At 37.5% G+C, this 17,797-nt stretch overlaps 1 protein-coding gene across 2 annotated transcripts in view; it reads right to left on the bottom strand.

Moving 5' to 3' along the window:
- LOC139468277 (caskin-2-like) overlaps nt 1-17,797 on the bottom strand; it is a 231,097-nt gene extending 213,300 nt beyond the window's left edge. The window contains exon 1 of one of the 2 annotated variants that reach the window (XM_071250143.1): nt 17,428-17,797. In XM_071250143.1, the coding sequence (XP_071106244.1) occupies nt 17,428-17,527 (100 nt within the window). In that variant the 5' untranslated portion in view covers nt 17,528-17,797. Of the gene's footprint in view, nt 1-18; nt 80-17,427 lie in introns of those variants that run through there. The other variant, XM_071250144.1, reaches the window with a different exon arrangement.

Here is a 17,797-nt window from a genome sequence, read left to right as displayed (position 1 = left end):
ATACATGCTCGTACTCACCTTCTCTCAGAGTGCCAGTGCAGGCAAAGTAGGTCATGGCTTCACAGGTAGATTGTCACAGCACACAAGGTATCATCCACACCCATTGACAGAAGCAATAGCGGCTCCACGGAGCATTTCTCCGGAACAACTCTCTCCCACCAACTGCGTTAAGCAAGCGATCAATCTTTTGCTGACCTCTAAAAAGAAACCCGTTCTATGGACTTCAATGTCTTCAGTATGGCAACCGTCAGTAGAGAGGTGGTGAAGAGAAGCAAATTAACCACCGAGACCGCCAACAATCCAATATCACCATCAGGATATTTCCTCCAGACTCCTTTCACCGATATCTGCTTAATTTTTCATCAGTGATTCAAGCAGCATCGGTTAAGCCAGGCTAACGAATCCTGCCAGCCCGACAACTCGGTGTTATGGACGCTGTCATCAACATATCAAAATTATAGAGGAATGCTACACTGGACACTGACACAGGCAATGTATTTAGAGAAATTTAATCTAGGCCATGCTAACATCTCCGGCTGACCTTAGAATCCCTTTATAAGATTGTCTATTGTGTCGCACCCAGCAACAATAGCTGCAGGAAAAGCTGATGCTCTGGGGCCATGTCTGAATTAAATACTCCTCCTTTCGCAAAAGGAGCTGGGGATGAAATGGGATAATACCTTTTTGCACACATGACCTTATGACCCCTCATGGACAGACAAGGTGGGTAATTTTCTACCCTTCTAAACCTTTGAGATTTGTGATGATCAGCCAAGCTTATCCTGCAACCAGAGATGCCTTGTAACAAGGTCTAGTGGAGAAGAAGTGCCCAATGCTGGATGAAGACTGTCCATGAACACTTCCAGCCTTGGTCGATGTCCAGTCTGGGCTTGCTAGGGTCAAGTGGGGAGATTGTTGATAGCATCTTGGGTAATTATGGCCATTAGGAGGTGTGGATAACAAGGCTGGGGGATTCTGATTCATTTCAATCGAGTATTGTCAATCACTCTGATGTACTGTGAAAGGGATGGTAATTACAATCAAGGATTTGGTGGTAACTGGAAGTTAACTGTAACTGAGCTAATCTGTTCTTGCTTGTAGCAGTCAGTCCTTGACTTGGGAAGTGAGTGAGTGAATACGGTTACACATAGGTTGTAGTTTCAGCAGCAGGTCCATCATTACACCAACATGGGGAATTAAACCAGGTGTCATGCCATTACCAACCAACCACCCACCCACCCACCCACCCCCACACACACTAACCCACACGCACACAGTCTATCCTACGTCATTATATGACTCACAAATATGTGAATTAATTTTTTTATTCTCTATACATCTTCTATCAAAACTCTTGGACATGCCTTTGAAGCAAAATGTATAATACAAATCAACTGAAATCTAGGTATGTAATGAATAGTCAATAATATCATAAACTCAAGAAAATCACAAACATAAGTTATGCAGTCAAGACTAAATGTCACCTCATCGAAAATGTAATACAAGAAAATGTTATATACAAGACACAAATCTGAATTTATTTGGCTAAACTATTTACATAGCAGATAAAGCTTCAGAATATTAAACATCTAACAGTCTATTCCACAACAAAAAAATCTAATTGGAAGGTCTTATTTGAACCCTATTCACTAATATTTACAGTAAAATATTCAAGATTCCATCAATCTTAGTCACAGACAGTTATATATGTTCATTGTAACACTTTCAACACCACCTATCCCAACTCACTTTCTACAAATATTTAAACAATTTTTAACAAGCTGGACCAAAGACTTGATTTCAGATAAATCCATAGCCGGGGTCGGGCAGCTGCTCGTCACATCACACAGCCAGACAGCCTCCTGACAACCCACGTAAGTTTCACCAGGTATCATGACAGGTGGGACAATAAGGATAAGCCTGTAGCTGGTAGAGAGACTCAAGGCTATGTTTGTGATATGCTGACCATGGCCATCTCACCCGGAACATCACCAATCACTCCATGGGGCCAGTGTGCCCGGTCAGCCGTTGTCAACATGTCATCAAAGTTTTATGGAAGTTTTGAAGCAGATTAATGTCGTTGGGAATTATTCTGCTCTAGCGTCAGGAGCCGTAACAAAGACTTGAGGCCAATGGCAAAAGACGTTTAATGGATGTTTGCAAATTGATCTATAATTTGATTAAAGCCATCATCTAATCAGCAGATGTATTGGGGAAGGTGGCAGCAATTCTCAGCAAAAAGTGCAACAATTCCACAGATCAGATATTGGTACTTCAATTTAGAACGGAAAAAGGGTAACATGTAACAAAAAGTTCCAATCCTTGCAAAAAAAGACATGCAGGTTGTATTTGAAAAAAACAGTGGGCTACATTAACGAGTGTTATGTATGTGCAGTTTCAGGGATACAGTGATAGAAATGGTCGCCAATAAGCTCTAAGGCAACTAAAATAGATGAGGTAGTCAGGCTAGGTGTCACTGTACTCAAAGAGTGTTGGTCACTGTAGGTAATACCAACCACTGGTTCAACTGGTCCATGCTCAGTTATTTACATGCCTGTGTCATGGAGCTGGAATATTGCTGACTGCAGTGTTAAACAACATATCATTTACTCATGAAGTAAACAGTGAGTGAGTTCAAATTCAAAATCATCAACATGTACAGGTTGTTTTCAAACTCCAGCATACAATGAGTGAAACTGATTACATTCAATATTCTTATTCCAGAAGACAAATATATACAAAAATATGTTCATAGATTTTCTTCACATCTGGTATTATCACAATATACATATGTTAGTTTAGGTCCCTAATAGCAAATGTCTCCACATCTCAAACATAGACAGCCGGTAAGCACAAATGTATTCAAAACCCTGCATTTTCATAACTATCCATTACAACTGCACAATTGTAACATTAAACCATTTTCACTACATTACTCTCAAGTTCAATAAATACTGTTGCACACGACAAGTACTAGCGTACAATAGAATGTACATATATATACAACTGTCTAGCCTCAAAATCAATAACTACAGGTAATGAAGACTGAAGGCAATATGGTCATTCATAATCACTAACAGCAATAGTACAACAAGTAATAGTGTTCAAATGTCAAGAATTATCAATATTTACAATCAGATCAAAACCTAAGTTATCCAATCATGTACTCTTGTTTCAGTTATACAAACCAAAATGGAATGCCAGATAAACAGGAAATTCTGATCAAAACCACCTGCATAATTCTTTATCACACATCCAGCATGCTCTTCTCGTTAACACTTGTTCCAGGTAAATTAAACCCCTCTGATCAAACAGGACAGTGTGCTTGAGAGGTCAAGTTATCCCAACCATGGAGCCAAATTCAGCAGGACAAGTGAACAAATGTTTCTTAGAGCAGCCCCCCCAAATTTCCTTTCTCATTGAATTTTAATTTTAATTCTTAATTCGCTTTTTCAACCACTCCAAACTAATTCACAAATCTCGTAAATAAAAATAGAATAAAGAGGTAAAGAGTATGTTCATTTGACCTTAACCAGAAAATAAATCATGAACGCCATGCATGTCATCACATCCCAATAGCGTGGACCGATGCTCATGATGTCAATCACTGGAATGTCTGGTCCAGACTCGGATATTTACAGACCGCCATCATATAGCTGGCAACAAACAAACAAACAAACAAACATTATTGGTCATCATGACAGGTTGTATCAATAAGTGGACTTTGGCATGGAGAAAAACTCTAAACACGTGGAACCTGGACCAACTTTAGCATGCAAAAACGTAAAAGAAACTAACAGTTGGGCTGATTTTAAGGTTAGTTGGTAATGGGAAACACAGAACCTTTTTTCACTGGCCCACTCACAGAAGCGTACAAGTCAAAAGCTGCACAGCCGTAACGTCAAAGCAGCGCACAGCATGTATGTCAATATTGTGGGCCTTCACCAACTCAAAACAGCCGCTTTTATAGATCGATAGAGTCGGCCAGTTGACTAGCTCTTGGACATAGCGCCTGACTCGGGGTTGACTGCCTGCTAATGGGAGTGCTTTGTATGGACATTCTCTCTCTTCTGTGCAAGTGGCAGGATATTAAACTCTGCCATTATTAATGATAACTATACTATTAGGAACTATGACAATGTACTGGACATACTGCAATGAAATAGACGTAGGTATAGTGTTAGCCAGTGCAGCCATGCATGTAATTGTAAAGCACTTTGTGTATCCCCTAATGCCAAGTTCCTAGCCATTGTGATGGCAGCTATGATCTATGGCCAGGTATACAATCATATGTGTCATGAACGGATGCTGCCTAAGCATAATAAATCTGATATATTTTTGTCGCAGGTTAAGTATCTTTGAAAATATTACCCCAATACATTTAACTACAAAACCTTTTTGTGCAAAAAGTACCTTATCATCTTTACCCTTTGTTGGTGTCTATGATATGACTGTCACGTTGATCTCGCTGATCTCGCTGCCTACAGGGTCCTCCCTACAGACACGGGGAAGAAAAGGTTCCCAGCACTTCGATCACATGGTTAGGGAATGTGATTGGTTGAGTATCATCATACCCGACAATGTGCTTTGTTGCTCATAATATCAACCATTAGTTGCCTGGATCAGCTTTCATTATTTAGACATCACTGTGGCATAGCTGGAATATTGCTTACTGCAGCAAAATTGAACAAACAAAAGCTGTATCAGCAGAGTTTGTCCAAACAGAATTTCTCAGACATGTACCTTATGTAGTGTTGCCATTCCAATTATGATCGATTTCACTTTCCAACCAAGGAATCCATCAAGACAATGTAGCATTTAATATTTTCCAATGGCAATAGGCATATTAGCCCATATTAATAAACTGATCAAATTGAGTAAAACATGACTGCTAACTGCTACGATATTGTTCCTGTTGCAATTTTTCTCCCAGATGTCGGTTTTGAAGAATAAGAAATAAACACACCAAAGTGTACTGTTTTATTTATTGGTAGGCGCGGTAGTTGTTAAAGTGTTCGCTCGTCGCGCCGAAGACCCAGGTTCGAATCCCGACATGGGTACAATGTGTGAAGCCCATTTCTGGTGTCCCCTGCCGTGATATTGCTGGAATATTGCTAAAGCGGCGTAAAACCAAACTCACTCACTCACTCACTATTTATTGTTATGAAAATAAAGATACAAGGAATGCTCGAAGAATATTATTTTTCAAATTTATGGTTCATTATCAGTCATTAATTGCTTTTTCCAATCCAATAATCAATCTTAAAAATATTATTGTTAATTCAAAACAAACAAATAAAATTAAAAGAAATTAATATTCCAACTTAACATGATAAAATGGCACACATTTCCTTATGCACAATTATGACAATTCATAACATACAAGGCACAGGTGATAAAGTAATGAGCTTCCTTTAACTTGCTTGAAGTATTTCCCGTTCATAAACAATACACAAATCCCAGAGCATCAAGAAATCAGAATTTCACCAATAGACTTATTTATGAAAGCTTGCGATACTTCAGTTAATAGGACAAGTTCTCAGTTATCTGATAACAACATGAAAGGTGTGGTGGAATGACTCAGTCTGCTCTAAGTGCATGTCCTGAGTCAGTGTTATTGTTTTTCACCTGATCCTTGTTGAAAAGTTGTCCATTTGTGTTTTAAATACACCCATCATAGTTTTAGCTTTCATAAAACATGTGTGGGAAAGCGTATACGAAGCCCACACATTAGGCAGACTCCGGATTTCAAAACAGGTGTCTTTGAAAGCCTAAATAAACATCTAGTGTCCCTTTTGAAAGCACCGCAAGGTTCAGCACAATCAAAACTGACTTGGGATATCAATAACTTAACACATCATTTGATAACTGCATTCAACAAACATGAAACTGACATTGACATTGAGTTTGACATAAAAAGTACATCAACTTTCAAATATTCTTTTCACTTTTTATGGGTATCATCTGTTGATAAGACAAGTTAAGCCCTTCCCAGAGCTAAGTATACATCTTATCTTAAAGGTGTTTAATGTCGATATGACTCACAGATTTTTGATACATTTTGACCAAAGTGCCCCCAGCTAGTTTTTATTGGTTCAGAAGATACAGGTTAAGCTTTGAAATATCTCGTATCTTGCAATGCTGGGTGCATGTGTACAGAAACAGGAGTAACTGATCCGTTCTAGCTTCATGCATGTACATTTCCTCCATGATATAGACGTTCTGTTGAATGCGTGTGGCATGCTTATCCTTGCAGAGACAACATGCACACTGATCTAGGCGATGCTGATGAGTGACAACCACAAATTGAAATGTGATCTGACATTGACGAGGCTGCTGTTGCCAGACAGATTTTATTACATCAAATATTACAGGAATTCATTCAACCCTGCTGCAGGCAACTACATGAATTTACAACCTGACCTAAGAAAAACTGCCACTTCACAGGTCATATCTTACTGTATTTGTGGCTTGGTGGTTTTTTTTTTCTTTTTTGAGGACTTAATATTTCACATCATGTAAAAACATCTGGTTCTCCAGCCTACTGATTTTCAATTCAACTAATAAAAAAAAATAACAAAAACAAACTGCAGGACTAAGGAAAGATGTGTGCTTTGCAAACATAAGGGCTGTAATGATTTTGTCACGATAGAATACATATTTCAAGATCAAAGTTGTGCATTATAATATATGAAAAGAAAAAATTGTGTCTATTACACTAAACAATGGCTTAATTTTTACCAATGGCTTAATTTTTACCAATGTCTGTCTGTTCTACCAATGTACATACCATAAAAACAAATATTAAAATTCACAGATTTGTTCTCAGACCATATAACATATCCTCCTTTTACATGTATCATGTGACCCGTGAAGATCCAGGTAAGAATAGGTCTTCAGCAATCCATGCTTGTTATAAGAGGCTATTATGCTTATCATAAGAGGCGATTAACAGTTTCGGGTGGTCAGACTCATTAACTTCGTTGAAGCATGACAAGATATCCAAATTGTGTAGGTCGATGCTCATGATATTAATCACTGGAATGTCTGGTCCAGGTTCGAATATTTACAGACCGCCGTTATTTAGCTGGAATACTGCGGAGAGCAGAGCTAAGTCACAAACAAACATGTATCCTGTGTATCGATACATAGTCTCATGGTATCGTGACACAAAGCATCATGCTGACACTTTAATACTCTACTTCCCCTAGTTTTAGGTACCTATGTTACATTGTACTAATAATTCATAAGCAACCTGTGCTTTACAACCTGTGACTAAATGGATCAGGTGGTAGGGCTCGTTGACTTGATTAATTGCATCTTATTGTATCCTAATTGTGTGAATTGATGCCTACTGTGGATCCTTGGATAGTTGAGACTTGATTGACTGCCATCAATTACCTGGAATATTGCGGAATGTGGCGTTAAACAATTTACAAACATTCTTTCATTGACATTGTACGAAAACTTTATTCACTTTTTTACACTGATGCCACTGATTTGTTTTACATTGTACAAACCATGATAAGTCATAACGCTAATAATAATAATATTTAGGCCAAACATGCCTCGCAAAACAGGAAATACAATTTAAGCAGTAAATCATCATGTCTAGTGATGTTTTACCTCAAATTTCAAATTTGTATTGGCCAAGTTTAATTGTTATCACCTGTTCATTTACCTGAATTTGCTGAAGGGATACGATGTAATTTTTTTCTGCGGAAGACAAACATGTTTTTATTTCTAAATGTAGGGAATGTGTATGCGCTGGTGATGTGCTTCATTCCAGATCGCTTTGTAGACAGGGTATATTAATTAGCAATATAGACGGCCGTGTACTATGGTATTATATACGGTAGTTGTTATTGCTGGGAGACATAACATTGTGTCAGATGATGAATATATCAGGGTGTATAAACAGTCACATTTATATAAAAAAATACAGACACTCACAAAATATATCAAAACCCTGTCACAATATCCAGCATATGTACGAAGCAAATAGTTAAGGAGCAATTAATTAAAGCCATTATGATAAGCACACCTTATGGCTAATAAAGGGCAGTCTACAGCTGGGGCTATGGCGGCAATAGTAAGGCTTAACCCTTCTCCAGATCATGCAGTAGATAATTCCTTCTAGTCAGGCAAGTAATGATTGTTAGTAAATTCCTCTTATATCAAGACCATTCATCAGCCAACACATGGTCTGAAAGACATTCAATACTGGCCATATCATTCATTTTCATAATGGGCACAACTCGCACAAAACTCATAACATTTTGAAACACAATATTGCCATTACTGACCGATATTGGACATTTATAGCCTCAGCTAATATCAGCAGGTGTACACACCATGAACTTAATCCAACAAGTCCACAATTCATTTAAGTCTATTTCTTTTTCTGTGTCATAAAGCTCAACATTTGGTAAAACTACCAATCCTTACACCTTTTTACCAGCCATGTGGAACCCTCTTCAATACACAAAATGAGTCTGTGACATCGAGTCTACTGGCCTGAACTCGTTTAGTAAGATCAAACTGTTTGGGATATCTTGAGAACAGGACAATCTCCTTGAAAATGAACCAATCAGAACTCTGATATATGGGCTATTGTGGGTTCAGCTTACTTTGTTTGTTTGTTGTTTAACGCTGCACTCAGCAATATTCCAGCTATATGACGGTGGTCTGTAAATAATCAAGTTCTGGAGCAGACAATCCAGTGATTGACATCATGAGCATTGATTGAGAGATTGAACTGTTCCAATAATGTTTTCCTTGCAATTGGGATACGATGACATGCATCAACCAAGTCCACGAGCCTGACCACCCGATCCAATTAGTTGCCTTTTACGACAAACATAGTAACCTTTTACGACAAACATGGGTTGCTGAAGACCTATTCTACCCCGGATCTTAGCAGGTCGTTCAGCTTACTGGACAGAAAGGTATTTTACTAGACTTGGGCTTCGGACTAGTGGCCAAGGTCACAGACTGGATAAAAAGAATTGCTTATGATATAATACATTCAGTTTGTGCCATAACTTGTGTTTTGACATTATTTTTAGCTGATATTATTCTTTGGACTAGTTATCTACTCGACCACAAGAAATGTTACTAGACAGGGGTTTGGACTATTGGATAAAGTCGCAGTTTGTATATTTCCATTCTTGATTAGAATAACTGTACTTAGCTAACAGCAACAAAGTGGAAGCCCTACACTATGAAACAATCAATTCTAGTCCCTCTAACAACTTTATACTTGTATTCATTTATGTAATAACCAAAACAACTTCATCATGAATATGTAGGAAAAGAACATTTTGTATCTGCATGGTCTGGAAATGCACATAGATACAGTACTCATTTACCATGTTTTACTATAGTTATTAAAAACAATCATTTGCACCAAAAACAATGTAATTCCTATGATGCTGTAACTGCTGTTCTAATTTCATCTATGACTGTTTGGTTACTGTTTTGAAACAAGGGACCAATCCTGAAATGATTCATCAATTATTTTCAATTTATACCAGTTAACTTAAGGAATTTCTTGGCCTTGAGTATAAAGAATCACAAGTGACTTAGTCAGATATCGGACAAGATTTCAAGGCCGTTGAATATTGCAGCCTTCCATGGTAGCTTGTAGTGATGCAGAGTACTGTAAAACATTAATGAAGAGATTCACTACTTCATTTTAAAAACAATTTCCATGAATGATAACCAGAAAGAATGCTCTAATTTTGTTATTATCAACAGTTTTTTTCAATATTTGATTGCCTGTTGAAAGAGCTGACTAAAATGGCACCAGGTGTTCATGCAGGCCCTCTGACATTGCTGAATGCATGTCATCATGCCCTGATGGCTTGGATCGTTGCTCATGCTTTCTGCACTTGTTCCAGACTCTGTGACTTCTAGACTGCCTTGAAATAACAGGAATGTTGCTGAGTGTAGTAACACAAGTAGAGTCAAGCATGACACACTTTTTCAAACCAACGACTAGTTTTTGAAACCCAACACCACCGCTTATCAAGCAGGTATGAATGTTCATCATGTTCACCTTTCCTGCAAACCCTGATATAATCTGCATTAAGGAATATTTATACCACTGGCACTCCTGCTTGTGTCCTCCTCTCAGTGGAGATAGGCAGAGTGAAGAGAGACAGGTGGAGAGGCTTGCAACAGCCAGAGGTTAGACAGCAGTTATGAACCTGTTTTTGAAATACACAGCATGGCACCAGGCTGCTGAAGCCATGTCTAGGGACCAACTGCCTTCATACATGATAACCCAATGCACAACACATCTTCAGGCTGTGGCTTTAGCCACTATCATGACTATATTATCTAGTCCAAAGCTTGAGTTGTGCAATACTTCCTTTTGTCAAATAACCTCAACTCATAATAGCTTATAAATTAACATCAAAAGCAGCTACAAATATGAATGTGTGTGCAAGCTTGTCTTGTCTTGTAAGCTCAGCTCATAATAGACAACAACTTAACACCAAAAGCTATTAAGAAATTCGTAAAAAGACATAATCGGTGACTATAAATCTAAAGGTATTTGAAACAGACTCCATATTCTACTAACATGGAGGGACCCGTGAAGATCTGAGGTAGAATAGGTCTTCAGTAACCCATGCTTGCCATAAAAGGCGACTATGCTTGTCGTAAGAGGCGACTATGCTTGTCGTAAGAGGCGACTATCAGGATCAGGAGGTCAGACTTGCTGACTTGCCAATTGCATGGATCGATGCTCATGATATCAATCACTGGATTGTCTGGTCCAGACTTGATTTTTTTACGTATTGCTGCCGTCATATGGCTGAAATATTTCTGAGTGCCGTGTTAAGCAACTAACCAATCAACATGGAGGGCTCCTTTAAAGGAAGTGTTTCAGCTGCCAAATTGTATCTCTGTCTGAGGACAGGCATATTTACTTAGTGTGTTACTGCCATGATTAACTCTAAATAAACAAATTAACATACTGAGTACTGTCCTATCCTTGTTCTGTTGATGTCCCAGTCCTGACATTTCAAGTCCGGGGTGAGAACACAAACTGATTCATTAGAACATGGATAATGCATTAGCTGAGACGTGACTGGGTGCAGATCATAATAAAGGTTATCATGGTGGGGAGAACATTAAATACAAGATTTAGAGTGAATCGTTTTCACAGTATGTTGAAATGAATACAATTTGTAATACTCAGGGCCAATGAGATCTAAAACGTAACACTTTCACAACCACTATTTGAAACTTAGATGAAAGTGACTCATCAGGGTGATAGATGCATTTTTCATCAGTTCACGCCATGCTTTCTTCTCAGGGATAAAAATTAGCACCAGCCCACTAGTCCAGCCAGTTTTGTTAATGTTAAAGAACCAGTTTTGTTAATGTTAAAGGTATCCTAAGGGCTTGTAGAATTTCAAACACTTTTGGGGGTATCTCTATATGTTATCCTTTTTCAGGCAAGTAGACTTTGGATAATTTCTTTCCCTTCTCCTGTCTAACCTAAAGTCCAATATGCATTTTCCCAAAAATTGTTGTACACAAATCAAGTTCAACATCATCCTTCCAAGCATCATAACTTTTGCAGAAACAGGTTAAATACAAAGGACTCTAGGACAGGGGTATAATATCAATCTTCTCTTTCAAAAAACATGTCAATTATTTATACTCCCTTCTGTCTAACTGCAGACTAACCTTTCCCTCATCAAACGCAACCCTGATCGCTAAAGAGAGACTCAAGTCAGATGATAAACTCTTCTGGTACTGTTTGCCTCACAACAAATTATGATTGAGAGACCGAACTGTTCCGATAATGTTTTCCTTGCAACAAATTATGATGGAATGGTAACATATGGTCATCTACCTGCCATCAGTAATTGGCCACAAATCTGGTAATGACTTGCTGGGAACCTACAGTGCCATTTCTAATAACTGGCATGCTGAGTTGAAGAAACATATTTGTTTTCATCAATGGTTGTTTCCTGGCTGGTATGTGCAACATGCACTCCACTGCCTTAGTGCTCAATAAAAGGTGTCAGCAATGCAGTGCAGACATCTAATTAACACTATTTCTGGACTGGTGGCCCCAAAAAAGATGTAAGACAAAAAGCAGGCATGGACATTTTCTGTTAAAACAAGCAGTAAACCAAACACCTATTATCGTGTTAACACACACCACATTAATACATTTGACAATTTGACCAAAGATAACCAAGACCTTCGACAGCTATTTTCTTTTCATACAATTAACAGATCATAATAAAATTCTATTGAGGTTGAAAAAATAAAAATCAACAAATAATGTCAACATATAAACACTGTTCCTATATGATTTTGTTACCAAATAAAAAAAGCTATGGAAAAAAAAGGTTAAATGTTAAAGAAAGAGAAGATTGCCCATATCAGAATCTTCTTACAACTGCCTATTTCTCCCTGCACCAAATTAACTGGTATCAAAGCCATGCTATCATAGCAGTGTATCACCTACTCCTGAACACCTGAAATATTCCAGCTGTCTGAATCTCATCATTTCTCTGGTAAAAAAAGACCTCACTCCCTGGTCAGGCAGTTAGGATTACCAACACTTTCTCAACAGACATAATGTTCTTTCAAAGTCATGGAAGAAAGATGTATTATTATATATAGGCCATAAAACAGTAAGAGTGCCATGAAGCAGTTAGTTGTCATAGCAACAATGATGGAATATAATTATTTTTTGAAAGATAGAAATTTGAATGATGATTTCCTTTGATGGGGCATCTGGGTCAAAACAACTAAAATAACTGTTAACATTCACAAGCTACACATTTTTATTATTAACATAACCTACATACACGAAAATGTAGAATGTTAAGAATGACAACTTCTGGTTTATTGCATTAGCAAAGTTTCGATGTAGTTTCTTACACTATTCCCATGCTGGAATGAGTACAACCAAGTGATAAGAGGTATCAGTGTTCCTGCTGGCTCTTGAAACTGCCAGTCCTGGTGGACTGGTAACTCTAAAAATTACCAGTCCCCCTAATTTTTTTCGGTCCCAACTTTCAACGAATAAAAAAACATTAAAAAATTACCTGGTTATCATTCTTTCAACTTCATGTTCAAAATTTTCTCTTCTTTTTTTAAATACTTCAAGACAAAGTCACAACAAATATATGTTTAACCTTGAAGCAAAGCGAAATGTTACTTTCTTGCACTAAAAATCGACAAGGGGAAACCCTGATGGTAACAGACAAGCTGACTTTGTTTGAAAAATATATTTATATGAATATCACAGATTTATGAGGTACTTTATTTGCGTTCCACCGGGACTGGCAGTCACATGAATTACCGGTCCAAGGCTAATTTTACCAGGGGAAAAAATGGTAATTACCGGTAAACAGGAACACTGGGTATATATAGATGATAAACTACATATTTGGCTTATAATACACAAGCCGGCATTCCAAGTTACATCAATGCCAGTGAGGAGCCTACTTATTTAGCTTGGATGAAACATCAGAGAAAAGGAAAACTTATCAAAAATACATGATGACATTCTCCAGAACTCCAACACTGAAATCTGATCCAGACATACCTAATGCTATGGTTGTAAATGCAAATCTGATTACTGCACAACACGTTTGTTAAACTGGGTTCATGTCATTGCAGATTCTCTTTGATGTCCCGTTTCCTCAACACTGCCTCACGACACACATAATTGCAGCATCCATTCCTTAAATTGGCCATGTACACCATCATCAACATCCTGACCTCCGATGATGATAATTGCATGTTCATTACACGACACATACATAACAGGCCATATACATTAAACATACATTACACTAGCAGATACAATAGGCAGCGTGATCAATCTCCAGTCAAATGTAACCCGTCACATGATAAACACTACAAAGAGGGAATGTTACTCACAAATGATTACAAAATGCCAAAGGGTATTCCCCTGCCTAAAAGATCAAGCCGCCACACAGTATGTATTACTGGCTTAAAGCTATAGTACATGTAAAACAGCTGTAAAACAGTCCCTTGTATGCTAAACATGCACATATATATATGCTATGTATTCAATTCTCACATCTATCAAGCCCCTAACCATCTTTGTCATGACACCAGCCCTCTCCATCATCCATCTTCGTATTCAGATGCATCCATATTTCAAAAATCTTCAAAAATCATTTGTCGTGATTTGTTTCAAGGTTTACCCTTGGGTCAGAATGAACACTATAAATTTTTTAAATAAGTCCACAAATCCTTGGGGGCTTTATCTTGTTTAAATATATGATTTATTTTTCTGGTAATCTTCCTGAAACGCGTAACAGCTGATTAGATTGACATATCTGATACTGAATTCAGGCATAAATTAACCATTTTCCTTCTTCCCAGTTGTCAAGGCACAAAATGTTAGTGTTGCTTATGCACAAAATCATAAAGAGTTGGTGTATACGCTAACAAGGGAGCAGATTTAATACTTTATACAAATATTGGATAAAGATAATACAATGTCCAAAACTGACGCTTTACCCATCAGCTGCTGAGTGAGTGAGTGAGTGAGTGAGAGTGATTTTGTATACTGCTTTCTTATTCCAGCAACATCATAGTGGGGGACACCACATAATGTACCCATGTTGGAAAATCAAACCCAGGCCTTTATTAACACTTTAACGACTAGGCTACCCCACCATGCCAGCACAACTCTATTTGTACAGGGAATATCTAAGCAAAGAGTGAGTGAATGACTGAAGAGCAATATCATGATGGGGGACACCAGATATGGGCTTCACACATTTTACCAATGTGGGGAATCAAACCCAGGTCTTGGGCATGACGAACAAATGCTTTAACCACAAGAATACCAAACCGCCTCTCTGCAGGTAACTACCCCACACATTTGTTAACTTACTGACTTATATCCGGACACTTGCCAGTTACAAGCTATACCACCTGACATCATGATATCTGAATGTAGTTCAGGGGTAGACACTATCAGACAAATTCAACCGGTCTGTAGCTCATTTCGGACTAGTATTTCGTGTAAAATAGATAGATTTTAGAAGAAATCGACTAGTCCCAGAATATTTTCACTAATCTTGGACACTTTATGAATTTGTGCATAGCCAACACTATAGCGTTTTGTGCATTGACAACTGGGAACGAGGAAAATAGCTAATCTATGCCTGAATTCAATTATCAGATATGTCAATCTAATCAGCTGTTAACCTTTCAAACGATTACAAGAAATATAAATCATATATTCAAACAACATAAAGCCCCGAAGGACCAATGGAATTATTAAAAAATGCCTAGTTGTTCCATTCCTGATAAGTCACTTGTTAGTGTGTTAAAGAACATATATTTTTATTCCCATGAACGTTCTCAAGCATATCAATGATTTGGTTGGTTGGTTTGTTGTTTAACACCGCACTCAGCAATATTCCAGCTGTATGACGGCGGTCTGTAAATAATCGAGTCTGTACCAGACAATCCAGTGATTAATATAATGAGCATCTATCCACGCAATTGGGATCGATGACATGCATCAACCAAGTCAGCGAGCCTGACATATCAATGAATTCATATTATATATTGCACTATAAGTCTGCAAAGAAATATTGTCTGAAGGAATTCTCTGTTTGACTAAGTAATCGTGCCACAAGGAGATAAATGATTCACCTATAATTAACTGCATTCTGCTTTACATCTGCAATTAATTGTAATTATCTTTTTTTATTTACACTTGCTTCACTCAAGAGAATTGTCCGCCCATACATAATCACAACTTCACAAAGCAAACAAACATACACTCAGTATCATGTTAGTCAGCATAAGAAGTCCACATTCCCTGTGAGAAAAAACGAACATGATACCTTTCCTACCATGTATAATCTATACAAGGTATTCAAAAACAGCTGGCATAATATGAGGCAAATCACAAACATCTGTTTTTTCATGAGATAACAAACCTTCCTTATGTCTTCACAATATATTAAGAAGCGAGAAGAAATTGTTTGATCACTATGATTACAATACATATCATCATAGTCATAGATTTGTCATAAAGTAACACAGGGCGAGATTTTCCATGTGATATGTACTTGTTGTCCCCTAGATGCACTAGCTAATCATTGTGGAGTAAATCAGTTGTAGCAGATAAATACATCAGTATTTATCATCACCAGACATACCTAGACAGTCTGTAATGTTTTCTGTCATTGCAGATGTGTGGCTTAGATTATCTGAGCAAGAAAAGCTGAGGACAGTGCAGAAATGTTCTACACATATTGAAACATTGCAAGCATGATCAGTTAAAAAAGCCCTGAAACAAATATCCATTCCATAGTTCTGCACTTAACTCTACATACAATGAACTTCTTATATAATAGAGTAAAATAATTATATGCCACCATAAGTAAAAATAATTTACACAATGTGTATTTATATGATTGCAGCAACTGTGATACAGATGGTTTCTATTACTTCATTTTAGTACATAAAGTACAACTTCAATAGATCTATAATGAAATATATTTCCAAATACATATCTATTCTCTAGAGTTTGTGTTATGAACACTGTACAGTACTAGTATGCAGTGTAATTAAAATGGGTCGAATGGACTCAGGTCAAAGCAAACCAACAAATAATCCCACTAACACTATCAACAATAAAACAATAAAACAATACATCATAAATCTATTTGATAAATGAGCCTTGACTAACAGATTTTAACAGTGACAAGGCTTCAAGCTTAAGAGCTGATGATAATATCCGGGGAATACAGGAATCAAAGATGGAGGGTTGGCCAGTTCTGTTTATTTTGTACTAAAATATCTCTCTATCTTAGAAATAATGTGTCAAGAGCATCGGTCCCTTTGCGATGTTACAGGTATTAATATCACAACAGGAATAATACAAAGTCATGTTTTCTTTTCACACCTGCTTGATATGCACTAATAAATTCAAAAACATTCAAATGGCATGTTTTGTCAAACATCTCAAAAGGACTTGAAACTCACTTTGCATGTTGCAAATATTTCTAACTATTTATCTCATAGGTGACGTGAATCACTGAACTGATTAAACAAATAGCCTAATCAATATGCGACGTGTAAAAACACTCGTCTGAGATGATTAATAGGCCTAGTGCAGAGGTGTTGCTATCTGTGTCAATTGCATCATGACTAGAAAATTTGATTGGTGTTGACAGCTGATGAGAATTACAAAGTTCACACAGAGTGTAAAAGTTCGACAGGGTGGTTACAGAGGGTACATCAAAATATATCTAAGTTGTGACAACCCTTGCGATGACAACTGGCCAGCTTTGACAAGCTGGTAGTCAAAACCCTGAACAGCAAAATAGTATAGACGAGCAAAACTATAAATAGATCAACACATGTTGAGCTGATAGTAAAGTGACTTACTGTTTTTATGAGCGAGTTTCCCGGCCTTCTGGAGCAGTTTCTGTAGAGAGCTTATATCCTGCTCTTTAACAGCTTGTATTATATCTAGGTCCTTCCCCATTTCCAGCTTGTTGATTTTATTTTTTCATTCAGATTATCGGAGGGAGTCTCGTCGCTTCAACAGTGATCATGCATGACATGTCGGTCGTCGGACCGCCGCCAACTCGGGTAAAAACCTCCAGAAATATCACAATAACTTGTAAAACAAAATCCACAGATCGACTTCACATAATCCAGTCAGAATCACAATAAAAAGTTTTCATTTTCACTCATTTGTGAAAAGAAATTAAGTTTACCTATTTCACACTTCGCACCTGTACGAATGTGTCCC

This window comes from Haliotis cracherodii, unplaced genomic scaffold (assembly GCF_022045235.1).
Source record: "Haliotis cracherodii isolate W230 unplaced genomic scaffold, xgHalCrac1.p SCAF_2, whole genome shotgun sequence".
Classification (NCBI taxonomy): domain Eukaryota; kingdom Metazoa; phylum Mollusca; class Gastropoda; order Lepetellida; family Haliotidae; genus Haliotis; species Haliotis cracherodii.
This window is presented reverse-complemented; position numbering and strand designations above follow the sequence as displayed.